Source organism: Brienomyrus brachyistius, chromosome 20 (assembly GCF_023856365.1).
Source record: "Brienomyrus brachyistius isolate T26 chromosome 20, BBRACH_0.4, whole genome shotgun sequence".
Classification (NCBI taxonomy): Eukaryota; Metazoa; Chordata; class Actinopteri; order Osteoglossiformes; family Mormyridae; genus Brienomyrus; species Brienomyrus brachyistius.
Window position 1 is genome coordinate 2,084,143 of NC_064552.1, and position 22,321 is coordinate 2,106,463.

The following is a 22,321-nucleotide window of genomic DNA, read 5'->3' on the forward strand; positions in this document are numbered from 1 at the left end:
CTCCAGGTTGGACGTGCCCGGAACCGTCCAGGAGGCACCCTAGACAGATGCCCAAACCACCTCGACTGGCTCCTTTCCATGTGGAGGAGCAGCGGCTCTGCTATTTACTAACTACTTTACCAGTTACAGCTATATGCTATTGCAAACATCGCAGTCCTCCTAGCACAGGCAGTGTGGAGGTTCGGTAGCTGTGTGGCTAAGCTTCGGGACGGCAAACGTGAGTGACTTTCATTCCAGCATCGCAGGAATAGCCACCCTCCAGGGATTCTCACACGCTACAGCGCATGCTGGCCAGGGTAGGGGGCCGCCTGTGCCCCCTGACAGCTTGGGGCCCCGCGAAGACAGAATTTCCAGATGTTACATTGCAGGATAACTTGATAATTGCATGTATGATATTTGCATTTTTTGTGACGGTTTTCGGGACAAAGTTGCCGTGTCCCAGCTGTAATGGGCTATTCTGCTTTGAGATTCAAGCTACACAACGTTCTTTAACTTAACTGGCGTTTGCCAGCTGTTCACCGGCAGCAAAAGTGGCAGAAAGTAACAAGAAGAACAGGATACAAAGATACAAGACTGACATTATGTCTCCTTTGCCTGGCACTGTCTCAACAGAGTGTTAGACAGATTGTAAACGGATGCAGAGAACACAATTAAAGGAACATATGCCAAAGCACAAGACTAACCTTAGCGAAAGGTGGAATGATTAAACTTCTTAAATTTCACCTATCGATCCTCCGGCGCGATACCCCTTCCTCATCAGCAAATTTTACTGGTGGTGTTCCCGCAACATTGATTGGAATATTATTGATTGTTCCATTGTTTTGGGTGCAAAAATATCTCCAGTGGCCCACTGAGGAGGGCGGCCTGCCCTGGGACCGCCAGAGAAGTTAGTCCAACCTTTCATGCGAAGAGAGAGAAGAGTAAGGGATGGAAAGACCTCTTAAAGATAACAGGAAGACGACAACAACCAACAACCAAACAAGCAACGCCCCCCCTCCCCCTATAGCTAGCGGTACAGGAGTTACCTCACTGGATGTCTTTGCCTTTCTATTTTTATTCATACATCGATTTTAATATTAAGTATCACGATAAACACATTTTCTATTTAGATTTTCAATTATTTGCAATGTAATTCCTTATATATTAGCTATACACATGGCGCGTGTCTCCTGATTTTGTTGTTTGCTCGTATTTTGTAACGAATGCGGATCCTTTTCATTGAGAGCCATCAGATGAGATGCTCTGACCAGCAGAGACCGGAGTCTGGTGCCTCGTCGCGGCGCTCCGGTGGCCCTCATCCCCGCCGCTTGCAAGTGGAGCAGGGGGCGTGTAGTGTGATCGCTCACCTATAACGGGCGCACACTCCGCCAAGCCATTCTAAGGGGGCTTTGTTATAAATATGAGGGGTATATTGCGCAGTGGGGACGGCTCTCCGTATGATAAAGACTTTTAACGATGATGTTTGCCTGGTTTTCAGAGTAATGAAACTCCACCCACACCGGCCGTAAACGATTCGGTGAATTGGGGTCCCGCAATCAGCGCGCAATCGGAGCCCGTGCGGCTGCGGAGTGGAGGACGGTTCGCCGGGCGGCTGCGGAGTGGAAGGACGGTTCGCCGGGCGGCGACGCCCATGCCGTGGGGCTGCTGCAGCAGGGTATAAATGCAAGGTGCAGGAGCGCGTGAAGGGGTGGCACATGACGGCGCACATTTAAAGGTTTATAAAGGATTATAGGAGATGTGAGTGAGGGGGCGACGCCTACGCTTCCACTTCATTACGGACTTTCCTTCATTTACCCTTTTCACTCTTTGCTCTTTTATACCGGTGGAGAAAAACGTATAACGGGAGACGGACAGATACGCCCGTGCTGCCGCTGCTATAGGTGTTTTCCGGCCGTCAGTGATGGCAAAAGGCTTCTTGCCCCTAAGCTGCCGGTGACATGTGCAGCCGGACGGACGCGATGGTTCCGGGCACCTTCTTGGCGCTGATCCTGGCGTGCAGCTCCGGGCTGCGGGTCCGAGCGGAGGTGGGTGCCGGCCGATATTCGCCACTTTCTGCACGCCGCGCTCTCATGCATTTGCAGTGTTTTAGTGATTCTCGGCCACATTTTCCTGTTAAATGGGTGTCAGCCCCCCGTTCCCTCGCTGATGATGGGAGCGATTAAGTGAAGCGCAGACATCCGCAAGCCGCGTACTGTGACGCCTCGGCTGCAAACCGAGCAGGAGCTACTTCTGTACGGCATTGTAATGTGAAGCTTGGTTTGCATGAGTAAAACGAGTTAAAAGCTCAGACTGCAGGTAGAAATCTGAGAAAACAGCCGTGAGCCAATAAATGGAAAATAATAGTAATAATGGTGAATTAAATAGCGGTTTAAATGCTATGTAAAGCGAAGCTTCGTTATCAGGTGTAGAGTGTAATATGTCACGGATTTCAGGTTGCATTAAGCTAAATGCACGCTATTCCGTCACCTCATGGCCAAGGTATTTGTGATAGCGGCTTTGTTAAAAAAGCTCAAGTGGAGGCGAAGAGCGCGGTGTGGAGACGTTGATGCTCCGGGTGTCCAGTGAGAGGATGACGGGCTTCGGCGGGGACCTTCGATCCGCCGCGTCCCGCCGACTGCACCTCTGTCTGGGTGATCAAACCCGAGAGGTTCGGCTCGTGTATTCGGGATGGAAACGCATAAATGTTACGGGGAAAAAATGCACATTTCATTTAACTGACATTAATCCAAAACACGGTAGTTATAGGCGTTTTCACATATGTACTGATATTTCATTATTATGTATGATAAGGTAATTGCTTCTACAAAAATTTCTTTGAAATATCCAGATCAAAATCCATCGCGTCTCCGTGTTACATATTTAATGATGTACATCTAGGTGATTAATAGGAACACGTTGCTGTAAGCTGTGAGTATTTTAAATAGGGATACACGGATTTCACACACAAACACCACGGAGCGCGTCGTGAGGCAGCAAGACCGAGCGCGACACTCCGAAGGCGTGGAAAGTGAAGCTGTGCGGGCTGAAGGCGGCGGCCCGTCCTGCCGACGGATGCTGATCCCTTACAGCCTGTTTTCTCCACGCAAATGGCTGGAAACGTATATGCTTCAAATATGATATTCTACGACAAGCAGCTACACAGGGAAAGAATATAAGCTGAAATCCGTAATTTCTAAATGTAAACGGGAAGAAATTCATTTGCCAACAATATAACATAATCCATCCATCCATCCATCAATACAATCATCCATCCATCCATCCATCCATCCATCCATCCATCCATCCATCCATCCATCCAATAACCAGAACTAATCAGAGTAAATGGGTATAACCCCTATAGAAATTGTGAATACCAGTTACATACATGTTTCAATTTTATATCCGTGCATGCAATGCTAACCGTTATGTGAAGCTGAAATGTGTTGAACAGCCCACTCAGCTGTGTGCATGGCAGTAATGAATGGTATGTATAGTCAGGGGCGTTTCTAGCACTTGAAAAAAAATCAGTGGCTAAGTCACATTTACCTGCTACTTTACCTTTTTTGATGGAAAGTTGGCATTGGGGCTAAAATCTTCAGGGCTACAGCCCCGAGTAATCGGACCTAACGACGCCGACCGACATAGTCCTGGTTAAAAACGACACGGGTAGAGCTCTCTGCAGCCGACTCGCATCTCGCCACGGAGGCAGGACCGATGGCTGTAATTAAGTGTCACGCACCGAGTGTCATGGGCTGAAGTTGCTGCAGTTTTGTCCTGGCCAGACGAGGTGCCGCTTGCCTTATTATTGATGCGAAACTCAATTAGCCTCATGATGAAGCGCTTATCTGTGTGTAGTTCATGGCCGATTAATGAGCTCCATGACATTTCTCTGACATCCTGGCTAATATGGAGCGGTGTTTTTACCACCTGCCCACTCCAGAGGGAACCTAAACCATCCCCTGACTGGAGACACAACAAGATGTTACCTCCACCCTTAATTACCCAGATTATAGCTTAAAACCTTGATTAGTTCCATCAAGCAAATGGCAGAGATCCCAGATGTTCATGGAATAAAATGGCCTGATCTTTTTGTGGAATGTCTCTGCTGGGGACCCCCGTCACCATAGAAACTTGGGGACCCCCATCACCGTAGAAACCTGGGGACCCCCATCACCATAGAAACCTGGGGACCCCCATCACCGTAGAAACCTGGGGGCCCCGTTACCGTAGAAATCTGGGGACCCCCGTCACCGTAGAAACCTGGTTTTGGTGTCCGAATGTTTGTAACCTTCAGTTTTGTTACTGTGAAACTTTTGGCATGATGATCTTAAAATATTGTACTTTTCTAAGTGTCTTTCATTGCTTCGCTTGTGTAGACCGAGTTGTTTTTGCCTCCTTTCATTGGTGCAGCAGGTGATATATAGACACTTGTGCACGGCCTTGTTTATCTGATGTGCGATGCTGTGATATCTTGCGAAAACTTTCTGGGACATTCTCGTCTCTTTCTCCATTGCTACGGGGAAATTAATTATCTGGGGTGAGTTTCCCGAAGCCTTAACGCTACGTCGTTCGTAAGTTCAATGTTAAATGACAGAAGTTATGACCTCTGTACTGCTAAGAAGGCGTCAGGGACCTCAGTCCTGGGCCTGCAATCCGAGGCAGGCCTGACGTCCGCATCTGGCTCCCTGGCCCCCTCCGCTCGGCCCGGCTCCTCTCTGGGCTGTGAGGATATCGTCTGCGTTCACGCCTGTCTCACACCATTTTTTTGTTTCTCCGCAGGTGATCGCTGAAGACAGCTACTTAAACACACTGCGGAGCACAGGTGGGTGGGTCACGGTGTGTGTGTGTGGGGTGGTGGCCCCCGTGGCTCATCAACAAAGGGGTGTAAAGCATCGCTTAGCGACGATGGGGCTCAGTACGGCGCAGTGGCACGGCTCCCTGAAGTGTGACCTCATTTCCTCCTGGTTCCGGGCCTCAGAACACTTCAGTGTAGATGAGAGGACATTATGGGAGATCCGCCATCTCCCCCCGACCCTGAACACTGGCGGTGTGCAGCGATGCGGGGGCTTGGCGTTCACGCGGGCTGGCCAGTGATGCGTCATGCAGACCTCACCTCTTTCTGGGGGGAGTCCACAGCTCACACGGCTGTTTTTGACGACGCCATCATGGTCCGTGATGCATCGTTTTTTATTGTCCCAGTCAGTCGGGCCCAGCATGGAAGCTCACTGCTGAGGTAAATGGAGGTGGGGGGGGGGCAGGGGGTGGGGCAGGGGGTGGGGGATGGTTTGGCTTATGAGGCTATAAATCTGTTCAGCGCTTTGGCTGGTCAGCAAATGTGAGTTTCTGCTCTACTTTCTTCTTTGTAACACACACACACACCAACTCACACACACACACACGCACACACACACCAACTCACACACACACACACAGACACACACACACATACCAACTCACACTAACATACAGACACACACGCTCATACAAACTCACACACACACATGTGTATACACCAACACATACATACACACAAATATACACACGTATGCTCACACACAAAAAAATACACGCACATTTAAGCACACACAGTACATGCACGTAGACGCGCGTTCAAAGTATGACGAGACAAAGCACAGCTGAGATGACAGGCGTATTTTGAGCCGCATAAATGGACCGTATAGAAAAATGAATGCTGAACTAAATCACCCGTATTAAGTATTGGTTCCTGTGAGTACCCCGGCACGTACAAGCTGTGTAAATATGCCCGTCCATCTTTATTTAAACACTCTACCACAAACATACTGGTCCTGCCTTCACTCAGCCTCACTTATGGCCTCACAATCCATCCCCCTCCCAGGAAGCAAAACTAGCAGCATTTGGCCACAAGGGCGGTGATCCTCCCCCACTTGAGCACATGCTGCCCTGCTGCTGGGTGTAGAAGCAGGCGGTTGCGTCCTCAGTCGTTCTCGGTAAGGTGGGAGCGTTAACCGAGATGGGGGCCACATCCTCTGTCCCCCTTCGCCTGTTACTGTGTTTAATTATGTAAAGTGGAAGTTGTGTCATTTGCACTGACTGAATTTGCACACCATTATGGCTCACGGTGGGGGGGGGGGCTCATTATCATCAGGATGTCAGTCATAGGGGCTCTTAGAGCTTTATTTAGGGGGGCTTCAGACCCCATAAAAAATAATCTTGTTTTTCTTCAAGGGGCTGAGGGTGAAATCCTAAGCCTGCCCCGGGTATCAGTTAGTCTTTCAATCCACATATACACTGACGCAGTTTGAACTGCAGCAGGCAGACAGGATTCCAAATGGAGTGGCAGCTCCTCGTGTGCAGTGGGATTCAAACTGGAACAGCAGCTCCCTGACTCAAACCAGAGCTGTGTCTCCACATTTACACCAACGAGAACTGAACTGGAGTGACAGCTCCTCTTTTACACCGACGGGTTTAGCTTCAGCTCCTCGTTTATTCCAACGGAATTCGAACCACCGACGGAGCCTGAACTGGAATTGGCAGCGGCTCTGCATTTACAGAGCAGCTGCCTCTTTGTTAAGCTAAATAAGCCACACTCTTCAATTCTAACCGTGCTCCATTTTGTCCTTGTACAATGGGGCCTGGAAGCCACCATCACTTTAGAGGCTTCAGATTCTCATGGGGCCCAAAATTTCTAAACAGTCAGCTGGGTGATTAAGCCACTTTCTATAGGCGCAATTAGCCAGACAGGCAGTGGAGAGCTTCCCTGTGGATCTCTGCTTGTTCCGAACAGAAGAGAAGCCTGTCAGCCCAGCTGTAAATATGGGCCTGAGTTTCCTCATCCCCTAGTGCTCTCGCCAGCAGCTCCACATGCTGCCCCCTTATCCCGGCCACCAGCGAGCCCCCCCAGCAGATTTATCCACTCTCGTGCCTTCCGTACATCCACACTAGAGGAAATGTCCACGCCGCTTTTGGTAGGAATGTCAGACTGGGATCAAAGGCAAATGTGGCTGTGAATTTCAAAGCCCTTTATATGATTTATGTTTAAATCATGATGTTCAGAACAAATGAATTAGAGAAGCAGAAATAGTAAGGAGACGATGGAGTGACTGGCTGGAGTGAGATGATGGAGTGAGACGATGGAGTGAGACGATGGAGTGAGTGGCTGAGTGAGATGATGAAGTGAGAGGCTGGAGTGAGATGACAGAGTGAGACAATGGAGTGAGTGGCTGGAGTGAGATGATGGAGTGAGTGTCTGGAGTGAGATGACGGAGTGAGATGATGGAGTGAGTGGCTGGCGTGAGATGACGGAGTGAGATGATGGAGATCTTATCACTAAGCAGAGAATAAGAGACAAATAAAATATCTGAGTGAGGTGCAGCCTTTGTCAGACAGTGAAGGACACTCGCTACTCCAGCCTGGTTTTTACACACACTGTACATATTGGTACATTCTTTTCTATATAGGGACTATTTAAAATAAAAAAAAATTGTGTAGCAATGCACATTTATGACAGATCATTGTCTTGACACATGCATCTAAATACCATTATTTAACACATTTTTAGCATTGAAGTGAAACACTTGACACTTACTTAATGTTTGTGTTATGGTGACTCGTATACAGACATGGACAAATTTGTTGGTTCTCTTACAGATCATTGAAACTATGCTTCATTTCTCCATAAAAGTGATTCAATTAAAAGCAATTGTCTAATGTACACCTGCATGCCTTTAGTATGTGAGAGAGTAAACCAATATAATTGTGAAAAGAAATGATTTGTTGTTTATTTTACAAAGATATGCTAAAATAGTACAGACAGATTTGCTGGTGCCCCTAAAGAGACTATTTATCCTTGCATTATAGTCATGTTTCAAACTAAGTGTTTAACCTTACAGGGAAAGAACCTGTGTTGTCTGGTATCATTGTGTGCAGAGAGGAGCTCAGAAAGGAGATTATAGACGATCGTGTTAAAGGTAAAGGCTATGAGAGCATCTCCAAGCAGCTTCATGTTCCAATGATCACAGATGGCAATATTATTAAAAAGTATAAGGTTCATGGGACTGTAGCCAACCTCCCAGGACGTGGAGACAAGAGGAACTACAAACCCAGGTTGATTAGAAGGATAGTGTGGATGGTAGAAACCATCTAAATCCAAAGGTTATGGGTCCTCCAACAGGATAATGACCCAAAACCTGCACCTTAAAGCACTCAAGAATGGCTGGGAAGAATATTGGCCTATTCTTAAATGGCCCTCCATGAGTTCAGATCTTAATTCTATTGATCAATGGAAAAATCTGAAAATTGCAGTGTGGAGACGTCACCCTTCAAACGTGAGGCAGCTCGAGCAGTTTGCTCAGGGAGGGTGGGCCAGACTACCTGCTGGCAAATGCAGACGCCTCACTGTGAAGTGCAGAGATCAGTTGGCAGTGATTTGCTGTAAAAGGTGGTGCCAGAAAATATTAAATTAAGGCGACCATCTTTTTCCGAGTGTGCCACTTTCATTTGTTTAATTATATCAAATATTCGGCTGAATCAATCGAAAGCAAAGTCTGATTTGTGTTACGTATGCAGTAAATAATAGTGGAAGCCGTTAAACTTTTGTCAGTTTCAAGCTAATTCAGAGATTTTTGTGGAAGGGTAGCAAAAATTCTGATGCAATCTTGGCTGCACATTCAGCAAGTGAATAAAGGCTGAATGTAGCACAGGGGCAGCCGGTCTTATCCGCAAAGGGCCAGCATGTGTGCAGGTTTATGGAGTAACATGGATGTCATCTGTTCAAACCCAAGTATGAGGACTCTTTAGCCAATCAATCCTCTAATTATTTCCTAGTTAGGCTCTTTTTCTGGATAAGATTGGCCACCCTTCCTGCAGAAGTTCACTGTAAGATCCACAATAAAACCTTGCACAGAAATGTTGCATGTGTCAAACGGCTCCCTCTTCTGGTCCAGCCTGGTCTCTGCAGAAGTGGGTCAGCTCAGCGAAGCTGGGCTCCAGTTCAGTCCATGTGTGAATGTTTTGCTGCAGGTCTTTAGATGAGAGGACAATGGGGTCCGATCTCCTCAAATCCAGTCCAGAAGCACATCATCCTCTGTGTGTGTGTGCATGCACGTATACACGCAGTGAGGGTGGGATGCGCGGAGATCATTCCCATCTCACGCCCGGCATGCGTCTCTGGATGTGTCGAGCTCTGGGGGGGGTCTCGCTCATTAAAGCCATACCCACTGTTTCCTAACAGTGCCGTCCAGTGTTCTTGTTTCAGTCTAATCATCAATTTTACGGATTCTTTTCCAATTACGGATCATTTCCCACAACTGAGAGGACTTCATTTCTCAGATTTCCCGCAGTACCTCCCCCCTGGGGGGCTTTAGGGAGACGAGCCCGGCCTGTGCGGGAGCGCGTGTGAACCACGTGTCTGTCTGTCTGTCCGTGTGCGTCTGTGTTCCGCTCCTAGCCCCGCTATCCTGCTCCGAGGGCTTCACCGAGCTCGGCTACTACAACGGCTCCGTGTCACAGACGGACTCCGGGCTGCCCTGCCTGCGCTGGACCGAGTTCCCTGACTACGTGCAGCAGTACCCAGGCCGGGGGCTGGGCGACCACAGCTACTGCCGGAACCCGGACCGCGAGTCCAACCCCTGGTGCTTTTTCCGGCAGAGCTCGGGCGCCATCGGCTGGGCTTACTGTGACTGCCACCAGGGTCAGGGCCCGACGGTTGATTGCTCGCCTCCCACCTCCACCGCATGCCCCCCCTCCCCCCCGTCCTGCCTGCTCCCATCCGCCCCATGTGGGACTGAGCGCCCCCTTGTGTTCATTTCTGTACTGCATTTCACAGTAAGTCAGTCTCTCTGGGTACTTCCTCTGCTGCTGTGATCCCAGACTCTTGGCTTCTGGCAGAAGGTGCCCATTGTTTCATTGCTACGCAGCTGAAAACCCCCCCAGGCTGGAGTTCATTTTGGGAATGGCTGCTTGACTGGGTTTCCACCTACCGACGGCTCTCCCACTGTGACCTGTGACCAGGCCATCTCTCCTTACTTCAGGTGCAGCCCGGCTGGTAGGCAGCTCCTCCCCCCGGAGTGGGCGTCTGGAGGTGTACCTGAATGGCCAGTGGGGGGCGGTGTGCGACACCCACCTGACGGACCGCGACGCCAGCGTTGTCTGCAGCCAGCTGGGCTTGGGGTGAGAGAGACTGCGTCTTACGTTATATTCTTAAATGGGGGGACCTGATTCATACAGTGTGAGTGTGACCCAGTGTCCCCACAATGTAGTAAAACCTCTATTTTCAGTCCCCACAAGGACAACCTGAATTTTATAAAAATCTGTCACTACAGTCAAAAAGTGAAAAATGCCAAAAGTCTTGTATTTTGTTTGGTTGCTTATGGTTAAGGGTAGGGGTTAAGAATGTCTTGTGTGTGTGTCTGTGTGTGTCAGCCTAGTGTGTGTGTCGGTGTGTGTCGGTATGTGTGTCGATGGAACCCCAGTGCTGACAGTTGGCAGTGGTGCTGTGCTCGCGCAGTGAGTACGCGCAGTGAGAACGCTCTTCCTCCGTCTGCCTGTGCAGAGACATCGGCACGGCGCTCCAGCACTCCTATTTCGGGCCTGGCACTGGGCTCTTCCACTATGAGAGACTGGGCTGCCGTGGTAATGAGAACTCTCTGCTGGAGTGCCGGAGCAGGAAGTTTGTCACGGGAGACTGTAACCATGGGAACGAGGCCAGCGTGGTGTGTGCCCCTCCTGAAGGTGAGGACCGGTGGAGCTGCATTGTGACTGCAGGCACCCAAGTTAACTGCCTTCTTTCGTTCAGCATGTATGGATGTACGGGGGATAGGAATCAGAGAATAGGGCACGGGGGGATGGGACACAGGGACTGGGACTCGGAGAACAGGACATGGGGAATGGGATACGGAAAATGGCACTTGGGGAATGGAATTTGGGGAATGGGACTCAGGGAATGGGACTTGGAATGGGATACGGAGAATGGCATTTGGGGAATGGAATACGGAGAATAGGATACGGAGAATGGAACTCAGGGGATGGGATTTGGGGAATGGAATTTGGGGAATGGGAGTCAGGGAATGGAATACGGAGAATAGGATACGGAGAATGGGACTCGGGGAATGGGACTCGGGGAATGGGACTCGGGGAATGGGACATGCCCCTACTTACTGTTTCAACTCCTGCTGTCTCCTCACCTTCTGCTGTGCTGACCCTCTGTGTCCAGAGCTTGGGCCTCATTTAATGTGTAGTAAGTGTGTTTAGCCGAAACAGCCTGTGTGAGAGCAGGAAGTCGGCCTCCCAGGGACTCCAGGCTGGGATGTGTGACCTGCCTCAGACCATTTACACTGTCAGTTATGTTACATTAAGTGCTACATTAATTATGTAATACTCGTGTCAAAATTCTAATTCTAATGAATTAGTCCAACATTAAAAAATCATTTTAGTCCAAAATTTAACGAGGCAGCTAAATAAATTACTCTTATAAGAGTATGACATCTGTTTCCTTTTTGATGTTTGTCAGGCTAAACTGCGGGTATGGTTTTATTTTGCCTTAGGTAACGGCGCCCCCCTGAGGCTGGTGGGAGGTCTGGAGGAATTCGAGGGCCGTGTGGAGGTATATTACAACGGCAGGTGGGGCACCGTCTGCGATGACAAGTGGGACGACGTCGACGCAGAGGTGGTGTGCAGGCAGCTTGGGCTGGGGTGAGTGGAGAGTGCGCTCCAGCCGGCCCTCCCCAGGACAGCACCACCCAGTACTGTACTCATACAGGCCTGCAGAGGGCGCTGTCTGTGCCTGTACAGAAATAGGTGTGCTGTGTAAATATTTCTGTGTGCTGTATATTATCCATGAAAGGAAGCCTAACATGGACTTGAGCAGGTGCAGTGTCTAGGTTGCGTGGCTAGGGGGCGCTATGACATTTATGGTCATGCATTTATCTCCGCGTGTGACCCAGGGGCATCCCAAAGGCCTGGTCCTGGGCCCACTTTGGCCAGGGTTCAGGCCCCATCCTGCTGGATGCGGTACAGTGCTCCGGGAACGAACTTTCACTGGATGAGTGTGCCCATGGCGGCTGGGAGCAGCACAACTGCGACCACATGGAGGACGCGGGGGTGTCCTGCAGCCCCTACACCGGTGAGCAGTGCTGCGTGGGCAGGCACAGGGCCAGACTCCACTCAGAAAATCGGGTTTTTGGCATTTTTGGCTTTTTGAGTGCAGTTACAGGTTTTTATAAAATTGAGTTTCTACTATGTGAAAATGACAGGTTTTTATCACATTGGGGCTTTATGGGAAGGCGAGCCAGCACAACACACACACTGACACACACACACACTGACACACACAGACACACACGCACACACACTGACACACACTGACACACACGCACACTGACACACACGCACACACACACGTACACTGACACACACGTACACTGACACGCACGCACACACGCACACACACACTGACACACACGTACACTGACACACACACTGACACACACACACACACACACACACTGACACACGCGCACACTGACACACGCACACACTGACACACGCACACACTGACACACGCACACTGACACACACACACACTGACACACACACACACACACACACACAGACACACTGACACACACACACACGCACACTGACACACACGCACACTGACACACACGCACACTGACACACACGCACACTGACACACACGCACACTGACACACACGCACACTGACACACACACACACTGACACACTGACACACACGCACAGGCGTACTCACACACACCTCTGGTGATGGGTGTCACTATGCTCTCCCCCTCTCTCATCTGCCCTCTGTCGTGCTGCTCGGCTTGCAGATGGGGTGGTGCGGCTGGTGGGGGCTGATAGCCCCTGGGAGGGCCGCCTTGAGGTGTTCCACGCCGGGGACTGGGGCACCGTCTGCAGCCGCAACTGGACCAGCCTCCAGGCCCAGGTCGTGTGCCGGCAGCTGGGCTTCAGGTGGGATGTTGGCCCCCTTTGACCTTTGGCCTTCAGATGCGAGGCAGATCACAGTGATGCTGCTTGGTCACTTAGTCTGCGGATGTCAACACTTAAGATGCTGGCATCCCGACCGGGGTGCAGCCATGACACTGACCAGGGTGGATGGCTGGATGGATGGATGGATGGATGGATGGATTTCTGAGACGGCACCGGTTGGCCAAAGAGATTGACTCTTATTCACCAAATAACCAAACAATGCCTGAGTGCCTGTACTACTGAAGATGTTATCATTTAGACAGGAAGTTGAGCTTTACGTTCTCCTGCGACTATTAATGGTCTCACGGCATTAGCTGTTAAACTCATTTGCCTGGGAGAAATTTCACCATGTAAGCATACAGTGCTCAGCATAAATGAGTACACCCCCTTTGAAAAGTACGAATGTAATCAGTAGCTCAATGAACAAAAGAATAACTTCCAAAATTTTCACAAGGCTGAGTTTTATTGAACACTTGTTTAACTCCATAACATGAAATTAAGGTTAATAATATAACTTAGATCACAAAATCTTCAGTTTTACTCAAATTGGTTGAAGCAAAAATGAATACACCCCGCAACAAAAAGTACTACATCTAGTATTTTGTATGACCGCCGTGATTTTTAAGGACAGCACCAAGTCTTCTAGGCATGGAATGAACAAGTTGGCGACATATTGCAACATCTATCTTTTTCCATCCTTCAAGAATAACCTGTTTCAGAGCCTGGATGGAGAGTGATGCTCAACTTGTCGCTTCAGAATTCCCCACAGGTGTTCGATTGGGTTCAGATCAGGAGACATACTTGGCCATTCAATCACCTTCACCCTGTTCTTCAGAAATGCAACAGTAGCTTTAGATGTGTGTTTTGGATCATTGTCGTGTTGGAAAAGTGCACGACGACCAAGTGCATGGAGAGATGGCAGCATCTTCTCCTTCAGTATAGAGCAGTACATTGTTGAGTTCATGATACCATCAATGAAATGCAGCTCCCCAACACCAGCAGCACTCATGCAGCCCCACATAAGGACACTGCCACCACCATGCTTCACTGTAGGCACCATGCATTTTTCTTTGAAATCCTCACCTTTACGACGCCATACAGTTTTGAAACAAGTAGTTCCAAAAACAGGGATTTTTGTCTCATCACTCCAGAGTATAGAGTCCCAGTAGTCTTCATCTTTTTCCGCATGGGCCCTAGCAGATTCTAGGCGTGCTTTTTTGTGCATGGGCTTTAGGAGAGGCTTCCTTCGTGGACGATACCCATGCATGCCATTCCTCTGCAGTGTGCGCCGTATGGTGTCACGGGAAACGGTCACTCCAGTTTGGCTTTCTACTACTTTAGCTAACTGCAGTGAACTTGCATGGCGATTTTCTTCAACCCTTCTCATCAGCAGACGCTCCTCTCGAGATGTTAACTTCCGTGGACGGCCTGGACGTCGCTGTAAGATCGTTGCACTTCCATCTTTCTTAAATTTTTGGATCACTTTTGCTACAGTATTTTGACTGATAGGTAAAGCTTTGCTGATCTTCTTGTAGCCCTCACCTTTTTTGTGTAAAGAAATGATTGCCTTTCTCAGATTTTGTGACATTTCTCTTCCATGTGGAGCCATTGCTGACAGCATGAAATGGGAAGGGCTTTTCTTTGTTAAGTAATGCCCTTTTATAGTCACCTGTCTGCTGGACACCTCTTAAATGAATCATTAGACTCACCTGTGGTTGAATGCCTGTTAATTAGAATTTTGTAGTCTTAAGTGTGGCTTTTCTCCTAAGACTATAATTGGGGTGTACTCATTTTTGCAACATGGGCTTGAGTGAATTTGTTAGGAAAATCACTTTTTTGTGTGTGCAAATCAACAAATCTTGTTTGCAATCAATGGCCCACATTTGTGAGAGTATTTTGTAATATAGTATCTCATAGAAAATGTTGATTCTGAAAGGAAACTAAAGGTTTTCTGACAAATGTAGTGGGGTGTACTCATTTATGCTGAGCACTGTAGCATTGTATGCTAATTGGCCGCATTATTCCAAAACACCCGGAGAAGCTGTTACTTGCCGGCAGACGTGGCCCAGGAGGCCGTTACACTCTGCTTGCTGCGCAAAGCCGTCCCACCAAAGCAATGTAAACAGCTTAGGAGTCCCATGCCGGAATGGGCTGTATCACAGCAATCCAATTATGTTTATAACTGCCAAATTTCAAAGGGCTTCATTAGGATTCTTGTCATTCTAAATGCCTTGGATTTTAGTATCCACTACGTTGGGGTTTATAAACCTCCTCCCAAGTATTTCAATCATTCCCTACATGTTTGATCCTTAACACTAGACCATATCATTCCAATCATCAGTCTTGATTGGTTGAAATATATATATATATATATATATATATATATATATGCTGGTGAGAGAGCTCTTTTTTGGTTATTTTTATTTAAGTTGATTCACTTCTTGAAGTTCATGGAAGGTCATGTACTGGCCTCTTTTCATTGACATGCATTTGTAAAAGAAAATGTACTTTTTATGGATAATTGGAATCCTTTCGCTCTTCTGTTGTGGTAATACCGCCGTGCTCCTGTAGGGGGCGGGCTGAGGTGGCCCCAGATGGCACATTCGGCGAGGGTGCGGGTCTGATCCTGCTGGACGGTGTGCGCTGCACGGGCACCGAGCTCTCCCTGCTGGACTGCGAGCATGGCGCGTGGGGCCGGCACGACTGCGAGCACGCCCAGGATGTGGGGGTGCACTGTGAGGACGGAGCCGAAACCAATCATATCCCGGCCGGCCCACCAATCGCAGGTACGTGGCGTGTGACAGTGAGTGGCTGTCTGGGGGGGGGGGGGGGGGGGGCTGTGCTGCCGAGGTCCGGTACTGGATGGAAGGTTTGGCCTGGAGCTCTGATCCGGCCATGGAAGTGTGAAGCGCGGCAGGTGTTCCAGAAAGTTCCTTAGAGGACAGCTAAGCGGAATCAGCTAAGATGGGTCTCATTTCTCACAGGCCCTCCGATCCGCCTGGTGGGCGGAAGGAGCCGGAAGGAGGGTCGTGTGGAGGTACTAGTGGACGGTCAGTGGGGCGTTGTGTGTGAAGACGGCTGGAGCGATCGCACCGCGCAGGTCGTCTGCCGGCAGCTGGGCTTCGGGTGAGTGTGACCCTACAAGCCCGTGACTTCACCTCATGGTCCAGGGGAGGGCGCTAAGGATGCAGGAGAGAGGATGCGGGAACCAGGGGGCAACCAAGTCATTATTCTTGGGTGACTGAACCGAATCCCTTATCCTCCATTAAGGAAAATGGCTGTTCATCTAATGCAATCATTTCCATTATTCTAGTAGTTATGTCTTTATCTCTGGTGCTGTTAACTTTGATTGTTGACTATAGTTTAAATCAGGGTTCCCCAATTCCGGTCCGGGACCCGTGTGCAACACAGTTTGCAGATTTCCCTGCTGAAACACACCTACTAAACCTGGCAATTGGCTGGTGAGCTGAATAAGGCGTGTCAGAGCAGGGAAACCTGCAAACTGGGGTGCGAACTGGGGAATCCTGGTCTAAATATTCGACAGCTAGATTGACTGAGATTGACACATGGTAGCGATGCTGATGCCATGATTTTTAAGGAGCCGACATGCCAGCCAATGTATCGTGTCTTTTGAATTTATTACATAGCTGACCTTTCATGGGACATGATGCTGCATGACGTTCAGTGAACTTATAAATCCAGCATTCATGTTGCTGCTAAGGTCTGGCCCAGTAGGGGGGGCGGGCGGGGGTTTGTAGGTCAGTTTGGGTTGAGGATTCACACCAGACAGACACTCGCGCTGATTTGTAGATGTGACATGACCACCCCTGACCACCCTGACCACCCCTGAGGATCTGCCTGGTTTTATGCAGTAGATACGGGATTCTCAGTTTTTTATATGTGCGGAGAATTTTTCAAGCTTGGAAGGGGATTGAAATGAGGTTTGTTGTCAAGCTGGGTGGGGGATGGGTGGGTATGCTGGGATGCTGCTGTTGCTATGGAGAATGAGGAATTTGGGATGAAAGAAGAACATTAGAAGGAAAAACTGCATTTATTGCTTAGGCTAATAAAAGGGATAGGTGACTATTATCTGATAGGTGAGTATTAGCTGGTAGGTGAGTATTATCTGATAGGTGACTATTAGCTGGTAGGTGAGTATTATCTGATAGGTGAGTATTAGCTGGTAGGTGAGTATTATCTGATAGGTGAGTATTAGCTGGTAGGCGAGTATTAGCTGGTAGGTGAGTATTATCTGGTAGGTGAGTATTAGCTGGTAGGTGAGTATTAGCTGGTAGGTGACTATTAGCTGGTAGGTGAGTATTATCTGATAGGTGACTATTAGCTGGTAGGTGAGTATTAGCTGGTAGGTGAGTATTATCTTATAGGTGAGTATTATCTGATAGGTGAGTATTAGCTGGTAGGTGAGTATTAGCTGGTAGGTGAGTATTATCTGATAGGTGAGTATTAGCTGGTAGGCGAGTATTAGCTGGTAGGTGAGTATTATCTGGTAGGTGAGTATTATCTGATAGGTGAGTATTAGCTGGTAGGTGAGTATTAGCTGGTAGGTGAGTATTATCTGATAGGTGACTATTAGCTGGTAGGTGAGTATTATCTTATAGGTGAGTATTATCTGATAGGTGAGTATTAGCTGGTAGGTGAGTATTAGCTGGTAGGTGAGTATTATCTGATAGGTGAGTATTAGCTGGTAGGCGAGTATTAGCTGGTAGGTGAGTATTATCTGATAGGTGAGTATTAGCTGGTAGGTGAGTATTAGCTGGTAGGTGAGTATTAGCTGGTAGGTGACTATTAGCTGGTAGGTGAGTATGGCACTTAACCATATCTCCTATTTGACTCTCCCTGCCGGCCCCTGGAGGATGGGCTCCCCCTTTGAGTCTGGTCCCTCCCAAGGTTTCTTCCTTTTTGGGAGTTTTTCCTTGCCACTGTCGCCTTTGGCTTACTCACTGGGGGCTCTGGGTGCGGATGCTGTAAAGCGCCTTGAGGCGATGTGATGTTGTGATAATGCGCTATAGAAAAAAAATTTGTTTGTTGTTGTTGTATTATCTGATAGGTGAGTATTATCTGATAGGTGAGTATAGCTGATAGGTGAGTATTATCTGATAGGTGAGTATTATCTGATAGGTGAGTATTAGCTGATAGGTGAGCATTAGCTGATAGGTGAGTATTATCTGATAGGTGAGTATTATCTGATAGGTGAGTATTAGCTGATAGGTGAGTATTAGCTGATAGGTGAGCATTAGCTGATAGGTGAGTATTATCTGATAGGTGAGTATTAGCTGATAGGTGAGTATAGCTGATAGGTGAGTATTAGCTGGTAACGTGGCTGACGGCCGCGTCGTTCTTCTGGGGTTTGGACGCCGCTGTTCTCCAGCTGTGAAGACTGTAGCTGTTTCTCCAGCTTGCCCCTGCTGTTCTCTCACTGCAGCGGTGTCTCCAAGGCACGCCCTGGGGAGTACTTCAGAGAGGAGAGCAGGGCAGTGCGCTGGGGCCGTGTACGCTGCTCGGGGCGAGAGGCCGCGCTGGGAGACTGCCCCGTCAGAGGGCACGGTGTCCTCGACTGCAGGAGCAGCGGGCCAGGTGTGACCTGCGATTACACACCGGGGCCCGAAGACGACGGTGCTGGGGAGGGCCGACAGTCATGTGGCCTGAGGCCTCAGATCCTACACCGTGGGAAGAGGACCGAGGTAGAGGAGGAATCCCTGGAGTCTCTGAGGTAGAAAACAGCCAAAAACCCGAAACTCCATTTAACACACACATTGCTGCGGCGTGGACATAATCGCCGGGATCTCCTGCCTTCCTGCAGCGAGTCGTGGCCCTGGCAGGTCTTCCTCTGGCCGGCCTCCCAGCCCACAGGGGGCCACCCACTCTGCATCGCCACTCTCATAGATCCCTGCTGGGCTCTGACTGCAGCGCACTGTTTCAAGAGGTGGGTGACACCTGCTGGCCAGAAGCAGTACTGCAGCTGATCCCCTGGTCGCTGACAATAATTGCGTAGAAATTATTATAAGGCATGTTTTTCAAAGTTTTTAAAACGTTATGGGACATCGCACAGGTTCCAGGGTACAAGTAGTATTTTTAGGCTTCAAGAGAAGAATGGATCACCAGTTTTCAATCATAACTGGCATGAAATACTTTAATTAAATCAAACATGTTCTAATAGATTTTTTCTTAAAATAACTATTTTATGTATGCCCTCAGAGGGACAGTGTGTATGTACTCCTGGCCCCCGTTATAATGGTGATTCCCTTCAGCTTGCTGCCTGACGCTCGCTAACCTGGCTAATGCTGCTGCCACCTGGGCAGGTTTGGCAGGGACCCGTCCAGCTACGTGCTGCAGCTGGGTGGCTCCGGCCCCAGGGCCCGCAGCCTGACCCCTGAGCGCATCATCATCCACGAAAAGTACCGGAGCGCCCCCGCTCAGGGCTGGGAATATGACATCGCCCTTCTGAAGCTGCCGGGGGCGGAGGGCAGATGCGTGACGTTCGACCTCCGCACAAACGCGGCCTGCCTGCCCACCGCCTGGATGCAGGCCAGGCACCAGCGGCCAGCGGCCTGTGTCATCACGGGCCGGGCTGCCTCAGGTGTGCTTTTCAGCCTGTGTGTCATCCATCACCCCTCCATTCCTCTTCCACCCCACACTTCCCTCTCTCTTTTTTCTCTCCACCGCTCATTATTTCCCTCTTCTGTTTTTCACCCTTTCCTCATCCTCGTCCCCTGTTTCTCTCTTAACCCCCTTTCGTCAGAGACCTTCTCCCAGTCATGTCGAATTTTTAACCTCTTTTATTTGCATGATAAATCCCAATATTATTGTTACAAAAGCAATTATAACAATGAGCATGATGGTTAAAAGAGAAACTGTTAAGCATTCTAAACAGAGATTGTACTGCTAAATATTAATTCCCTTGTTATGTTATATATCCATTCCCTGTGCCTGCAGGGGGGCGACGTAATTGGCAGTGGTGTCGCTGTTTATCTCTTCTCCCTTGTGGCCTTCTGACCCCCCTTCTGACCCCCCATGGGTCCCAGTCCCTGTGTATTTTTACTCGTCCGATTAAGCGGATGCATCAGTCCAGTTCCTCTCTGTTTTCTTCTCTTTGCGTCAGACTCGGGACGCCCCAGCAGCGTCCCCCAATCTTGGGCGCCGCTCCTGCCAGCGTGGAAGTGCAAGGATCGCTATGGCGACCGTTACTCCAGCCGCATGCTATGTGTGGGCAGCCTGCCAGCCGGCCGGCGGGCGGAGGGCTGCCACACCGACGATGGCGGGCCCCTGGTGTGCCACGACGAAGGCGGGCGCTGGATTCTCACAGGGGTCGTCTCTTGGGGCCGCGGCTGTGCCGATCCGGTCTTTCCGGGGGTGTACACACCTGTAGCCCGCTTCCTGCACTGGATCGAGCAGGTCACAGGCCACCCTGCAGAGATCTGAGTGCAGCAGGTGCTGGGTCATGTGACTCCGTGGGACTCTGTGATTGGGCAGAGGGCTGTAGGGAGGGGTTTGCAGGGCTGCTCTTAGCGTTTGCTCTCAGGCTTGGCCACTTGGTCTCTACTGACCCGGCCAGACAATCTCTATCTCGCTAATTCCATCCCATTGCAGGACAAATCAATTTGGCCGCAAAAACAGCCTGTAATATTAGTATTGATGTTGCGAAATAAGCATGATTAGGCCTACATGTCCCCAGCAGCAGAAGGTCACACAGTGTCAGTCAGCTTGTCAGCCAATTGATCTTCGTTTGGTTGTAACACGGATAAAATAGTTTGCACTTGCTAACACAGCATTTACTAAAACATAAGAATTAAATATCTGCTTCTATACATGAATCTCCCATCTGCCATTTGAGATCTGATGCTTTGATGGGTGCAGCCCCCCCAGGGCAGGCGGCAGTGATTCGTGACCACCCCCCTGCAGGAAAAGCCAGTGACTCCTTTGCTGCGGCTTCTCCCGGCTTGTGGGCGCCCCCACCTCCACGCTGTCTGGGAACTCACTCAGGCCTGAGATCGATAACGGCTGACGCCCGCTCCTTTAGATTATTCACTCAGGCTTAGCGTGGAACATTCCGGTTTATTTTTGGGGAAGGTCCAAAATCAATAGTGGAGTCAATTGTGAGTCACCCTAAAGACGCAGAGTCTATAATATGGGGCCGGGGTGGAATCCTCGCCCCACACCCCCCCTTCAGTCCTTCTGACCTCTAACAATGTTTTAATCTGTCCCCCACCGGAGGACACGCCTCCACATGGTCGGTCATGTGACACGCGCTCACGGCCAGTGGCCAGAGCTGATCTTTTGAGCCCTTCACTGTCCTTCCAATGACCAGCTGGAGGGGAGTGCAGACCCTCCCTCCCAGTGAAGCCAGAGCTCTGAGACACGCTTTCCTGCTTAGTAAATGACGAGCCCCCACCGTCACCGAGAGAAGCGTTCCTGGGGGTCCGGAACGTCGTGCATTAGCGAGGGGGTCCTGCTTGTGGTGTAGAATTAGCCAATAAAAGTAGCGATGACCTGCGAGGGTGTCAGGCTGCTTCTCCTCGTCTAAAGCCATTATCGTCTGATTTTTACAAAAATAAAACCTTTGCTTGCACAAAAGTGTATTATAGATAACACACCCGAATTAGCCATTCGTTTATTCCATTCAAATAGAGCCACATTTGAGCTACATCAGTACTTCAATCTAGATAGTACTTTATCTAAAACCATCAGTGAGTGTACTAATTTTCGAACAATTAGTTTTGTAACTGATTTACATAAACTCGCATTTTCATAGTTCATATTATCGTTATGTGGAAAGTGATTCGTGCTTCACAACCAAACTGATAATATCGTTAGAATGCAAAGGTAGTTTTATTGCTTTTTTCTACTTTCCTAGAATAATTAACACATGCAACGTGAACCCCCAGCAGGTGGCAGTGTAATCTTTGTGTTTGACGGGAAATTTACTGTCTAATTTAAAGTTTGTATATTATATTGTATTATCATCCCAACAAAAGGTTTTAAAATAGTACGATGTTCATGCTTATCTTGTTGCCTGAGCAGAAAGAGTGTAATCTATACTACAGACTGTAATTACAAATGGTAGACGATAGGACAGCGTTATTTCTTAAATGATTTTGTGGATACTTTCCAGGTGTTGTGTCTTCTTACTCTCCTTTTTCTATTTGATGTTATATAATTTTGTGATATCTGTGTTTCTGTCTAATTACAGGGTGGGTGTTGTGGGAAGGGCTTGTATTTATTTATGAATTACTACTTACTGGCGTAAAAGTAATCACCTGTTGTTGTGTTTCTGGGGATGAGTGACATCTTGTATAGCAGGAGCTGTAGGACTGTTGGGGGCGGGTGGGGGGGGCAAGCTA

The 22,321-nt window shown here is 49.0% G+C and overlaps 1 protein-coding gene across 1 annotated transcript; it reads left to right on the plus strand.

Annotated features, from left to right (window-relative positions):
- The first annotated feature begins 1,122 nt into the window (after window positions 1–1,122).
- On the plus strand, window positions 1,123–22,087 carry si:ch73-127m5.1 (neurotrypsin). The gene is made up of 14 exons (XM_048988061.1): window positions 1,123–2,024; window positions 4,759–4,801; window positions 9,407–9,649; window positions 9,990–10,128; window positions 10,511–10,689; window positions 11,502–11,649; window positions 11,901–12,079; window positions 12,803–12,944; window positions 15,534–15,748; window positions 15,947–16,088; window positions 18,406–18,693; window positions 18,784–18,906; window positions 19,283–19,560; window positions 20,083–22,087. Exons 1-14 carry the CDS (start codon window positions 1,938–1,940, stop codon window positions 20,400–20,402), a joined length of 2,526 nt encoding a protein of 841 aa, XP_048844018.1. The 5' UTR covers window positions 1,123–1,937; the 3' UTR covers window positions 20,403–22,087.
- The last annotated feature ends 234 nt before the right edge of the window (window positions 22,088–22,321 follow it).

Coding starts and splice junctions, on each gene's coding strand:
- si:ch73-127m5.1 (XM_048988061.1), top strand. CDS start 1,938: ATGTGCAGCCGGACGGACGCGATGGTTCCGGGCACCTTCTTGGCGCTG. Junction 15,749..15,946: donor GGCCGGCCCACCAATCGCAG/GTACGTGGCGTG, acceptor CATTTCTCACAG/GCCCTCCGATCCGCCTGGTG. Junction 18,694..18,783: donor GAATCCCTGGAGTCTCTGAG/GTAGAAAACAGC, acceptor GCCTTCCTGCAG/CGAGTCGTGGCCCTGGCAGG.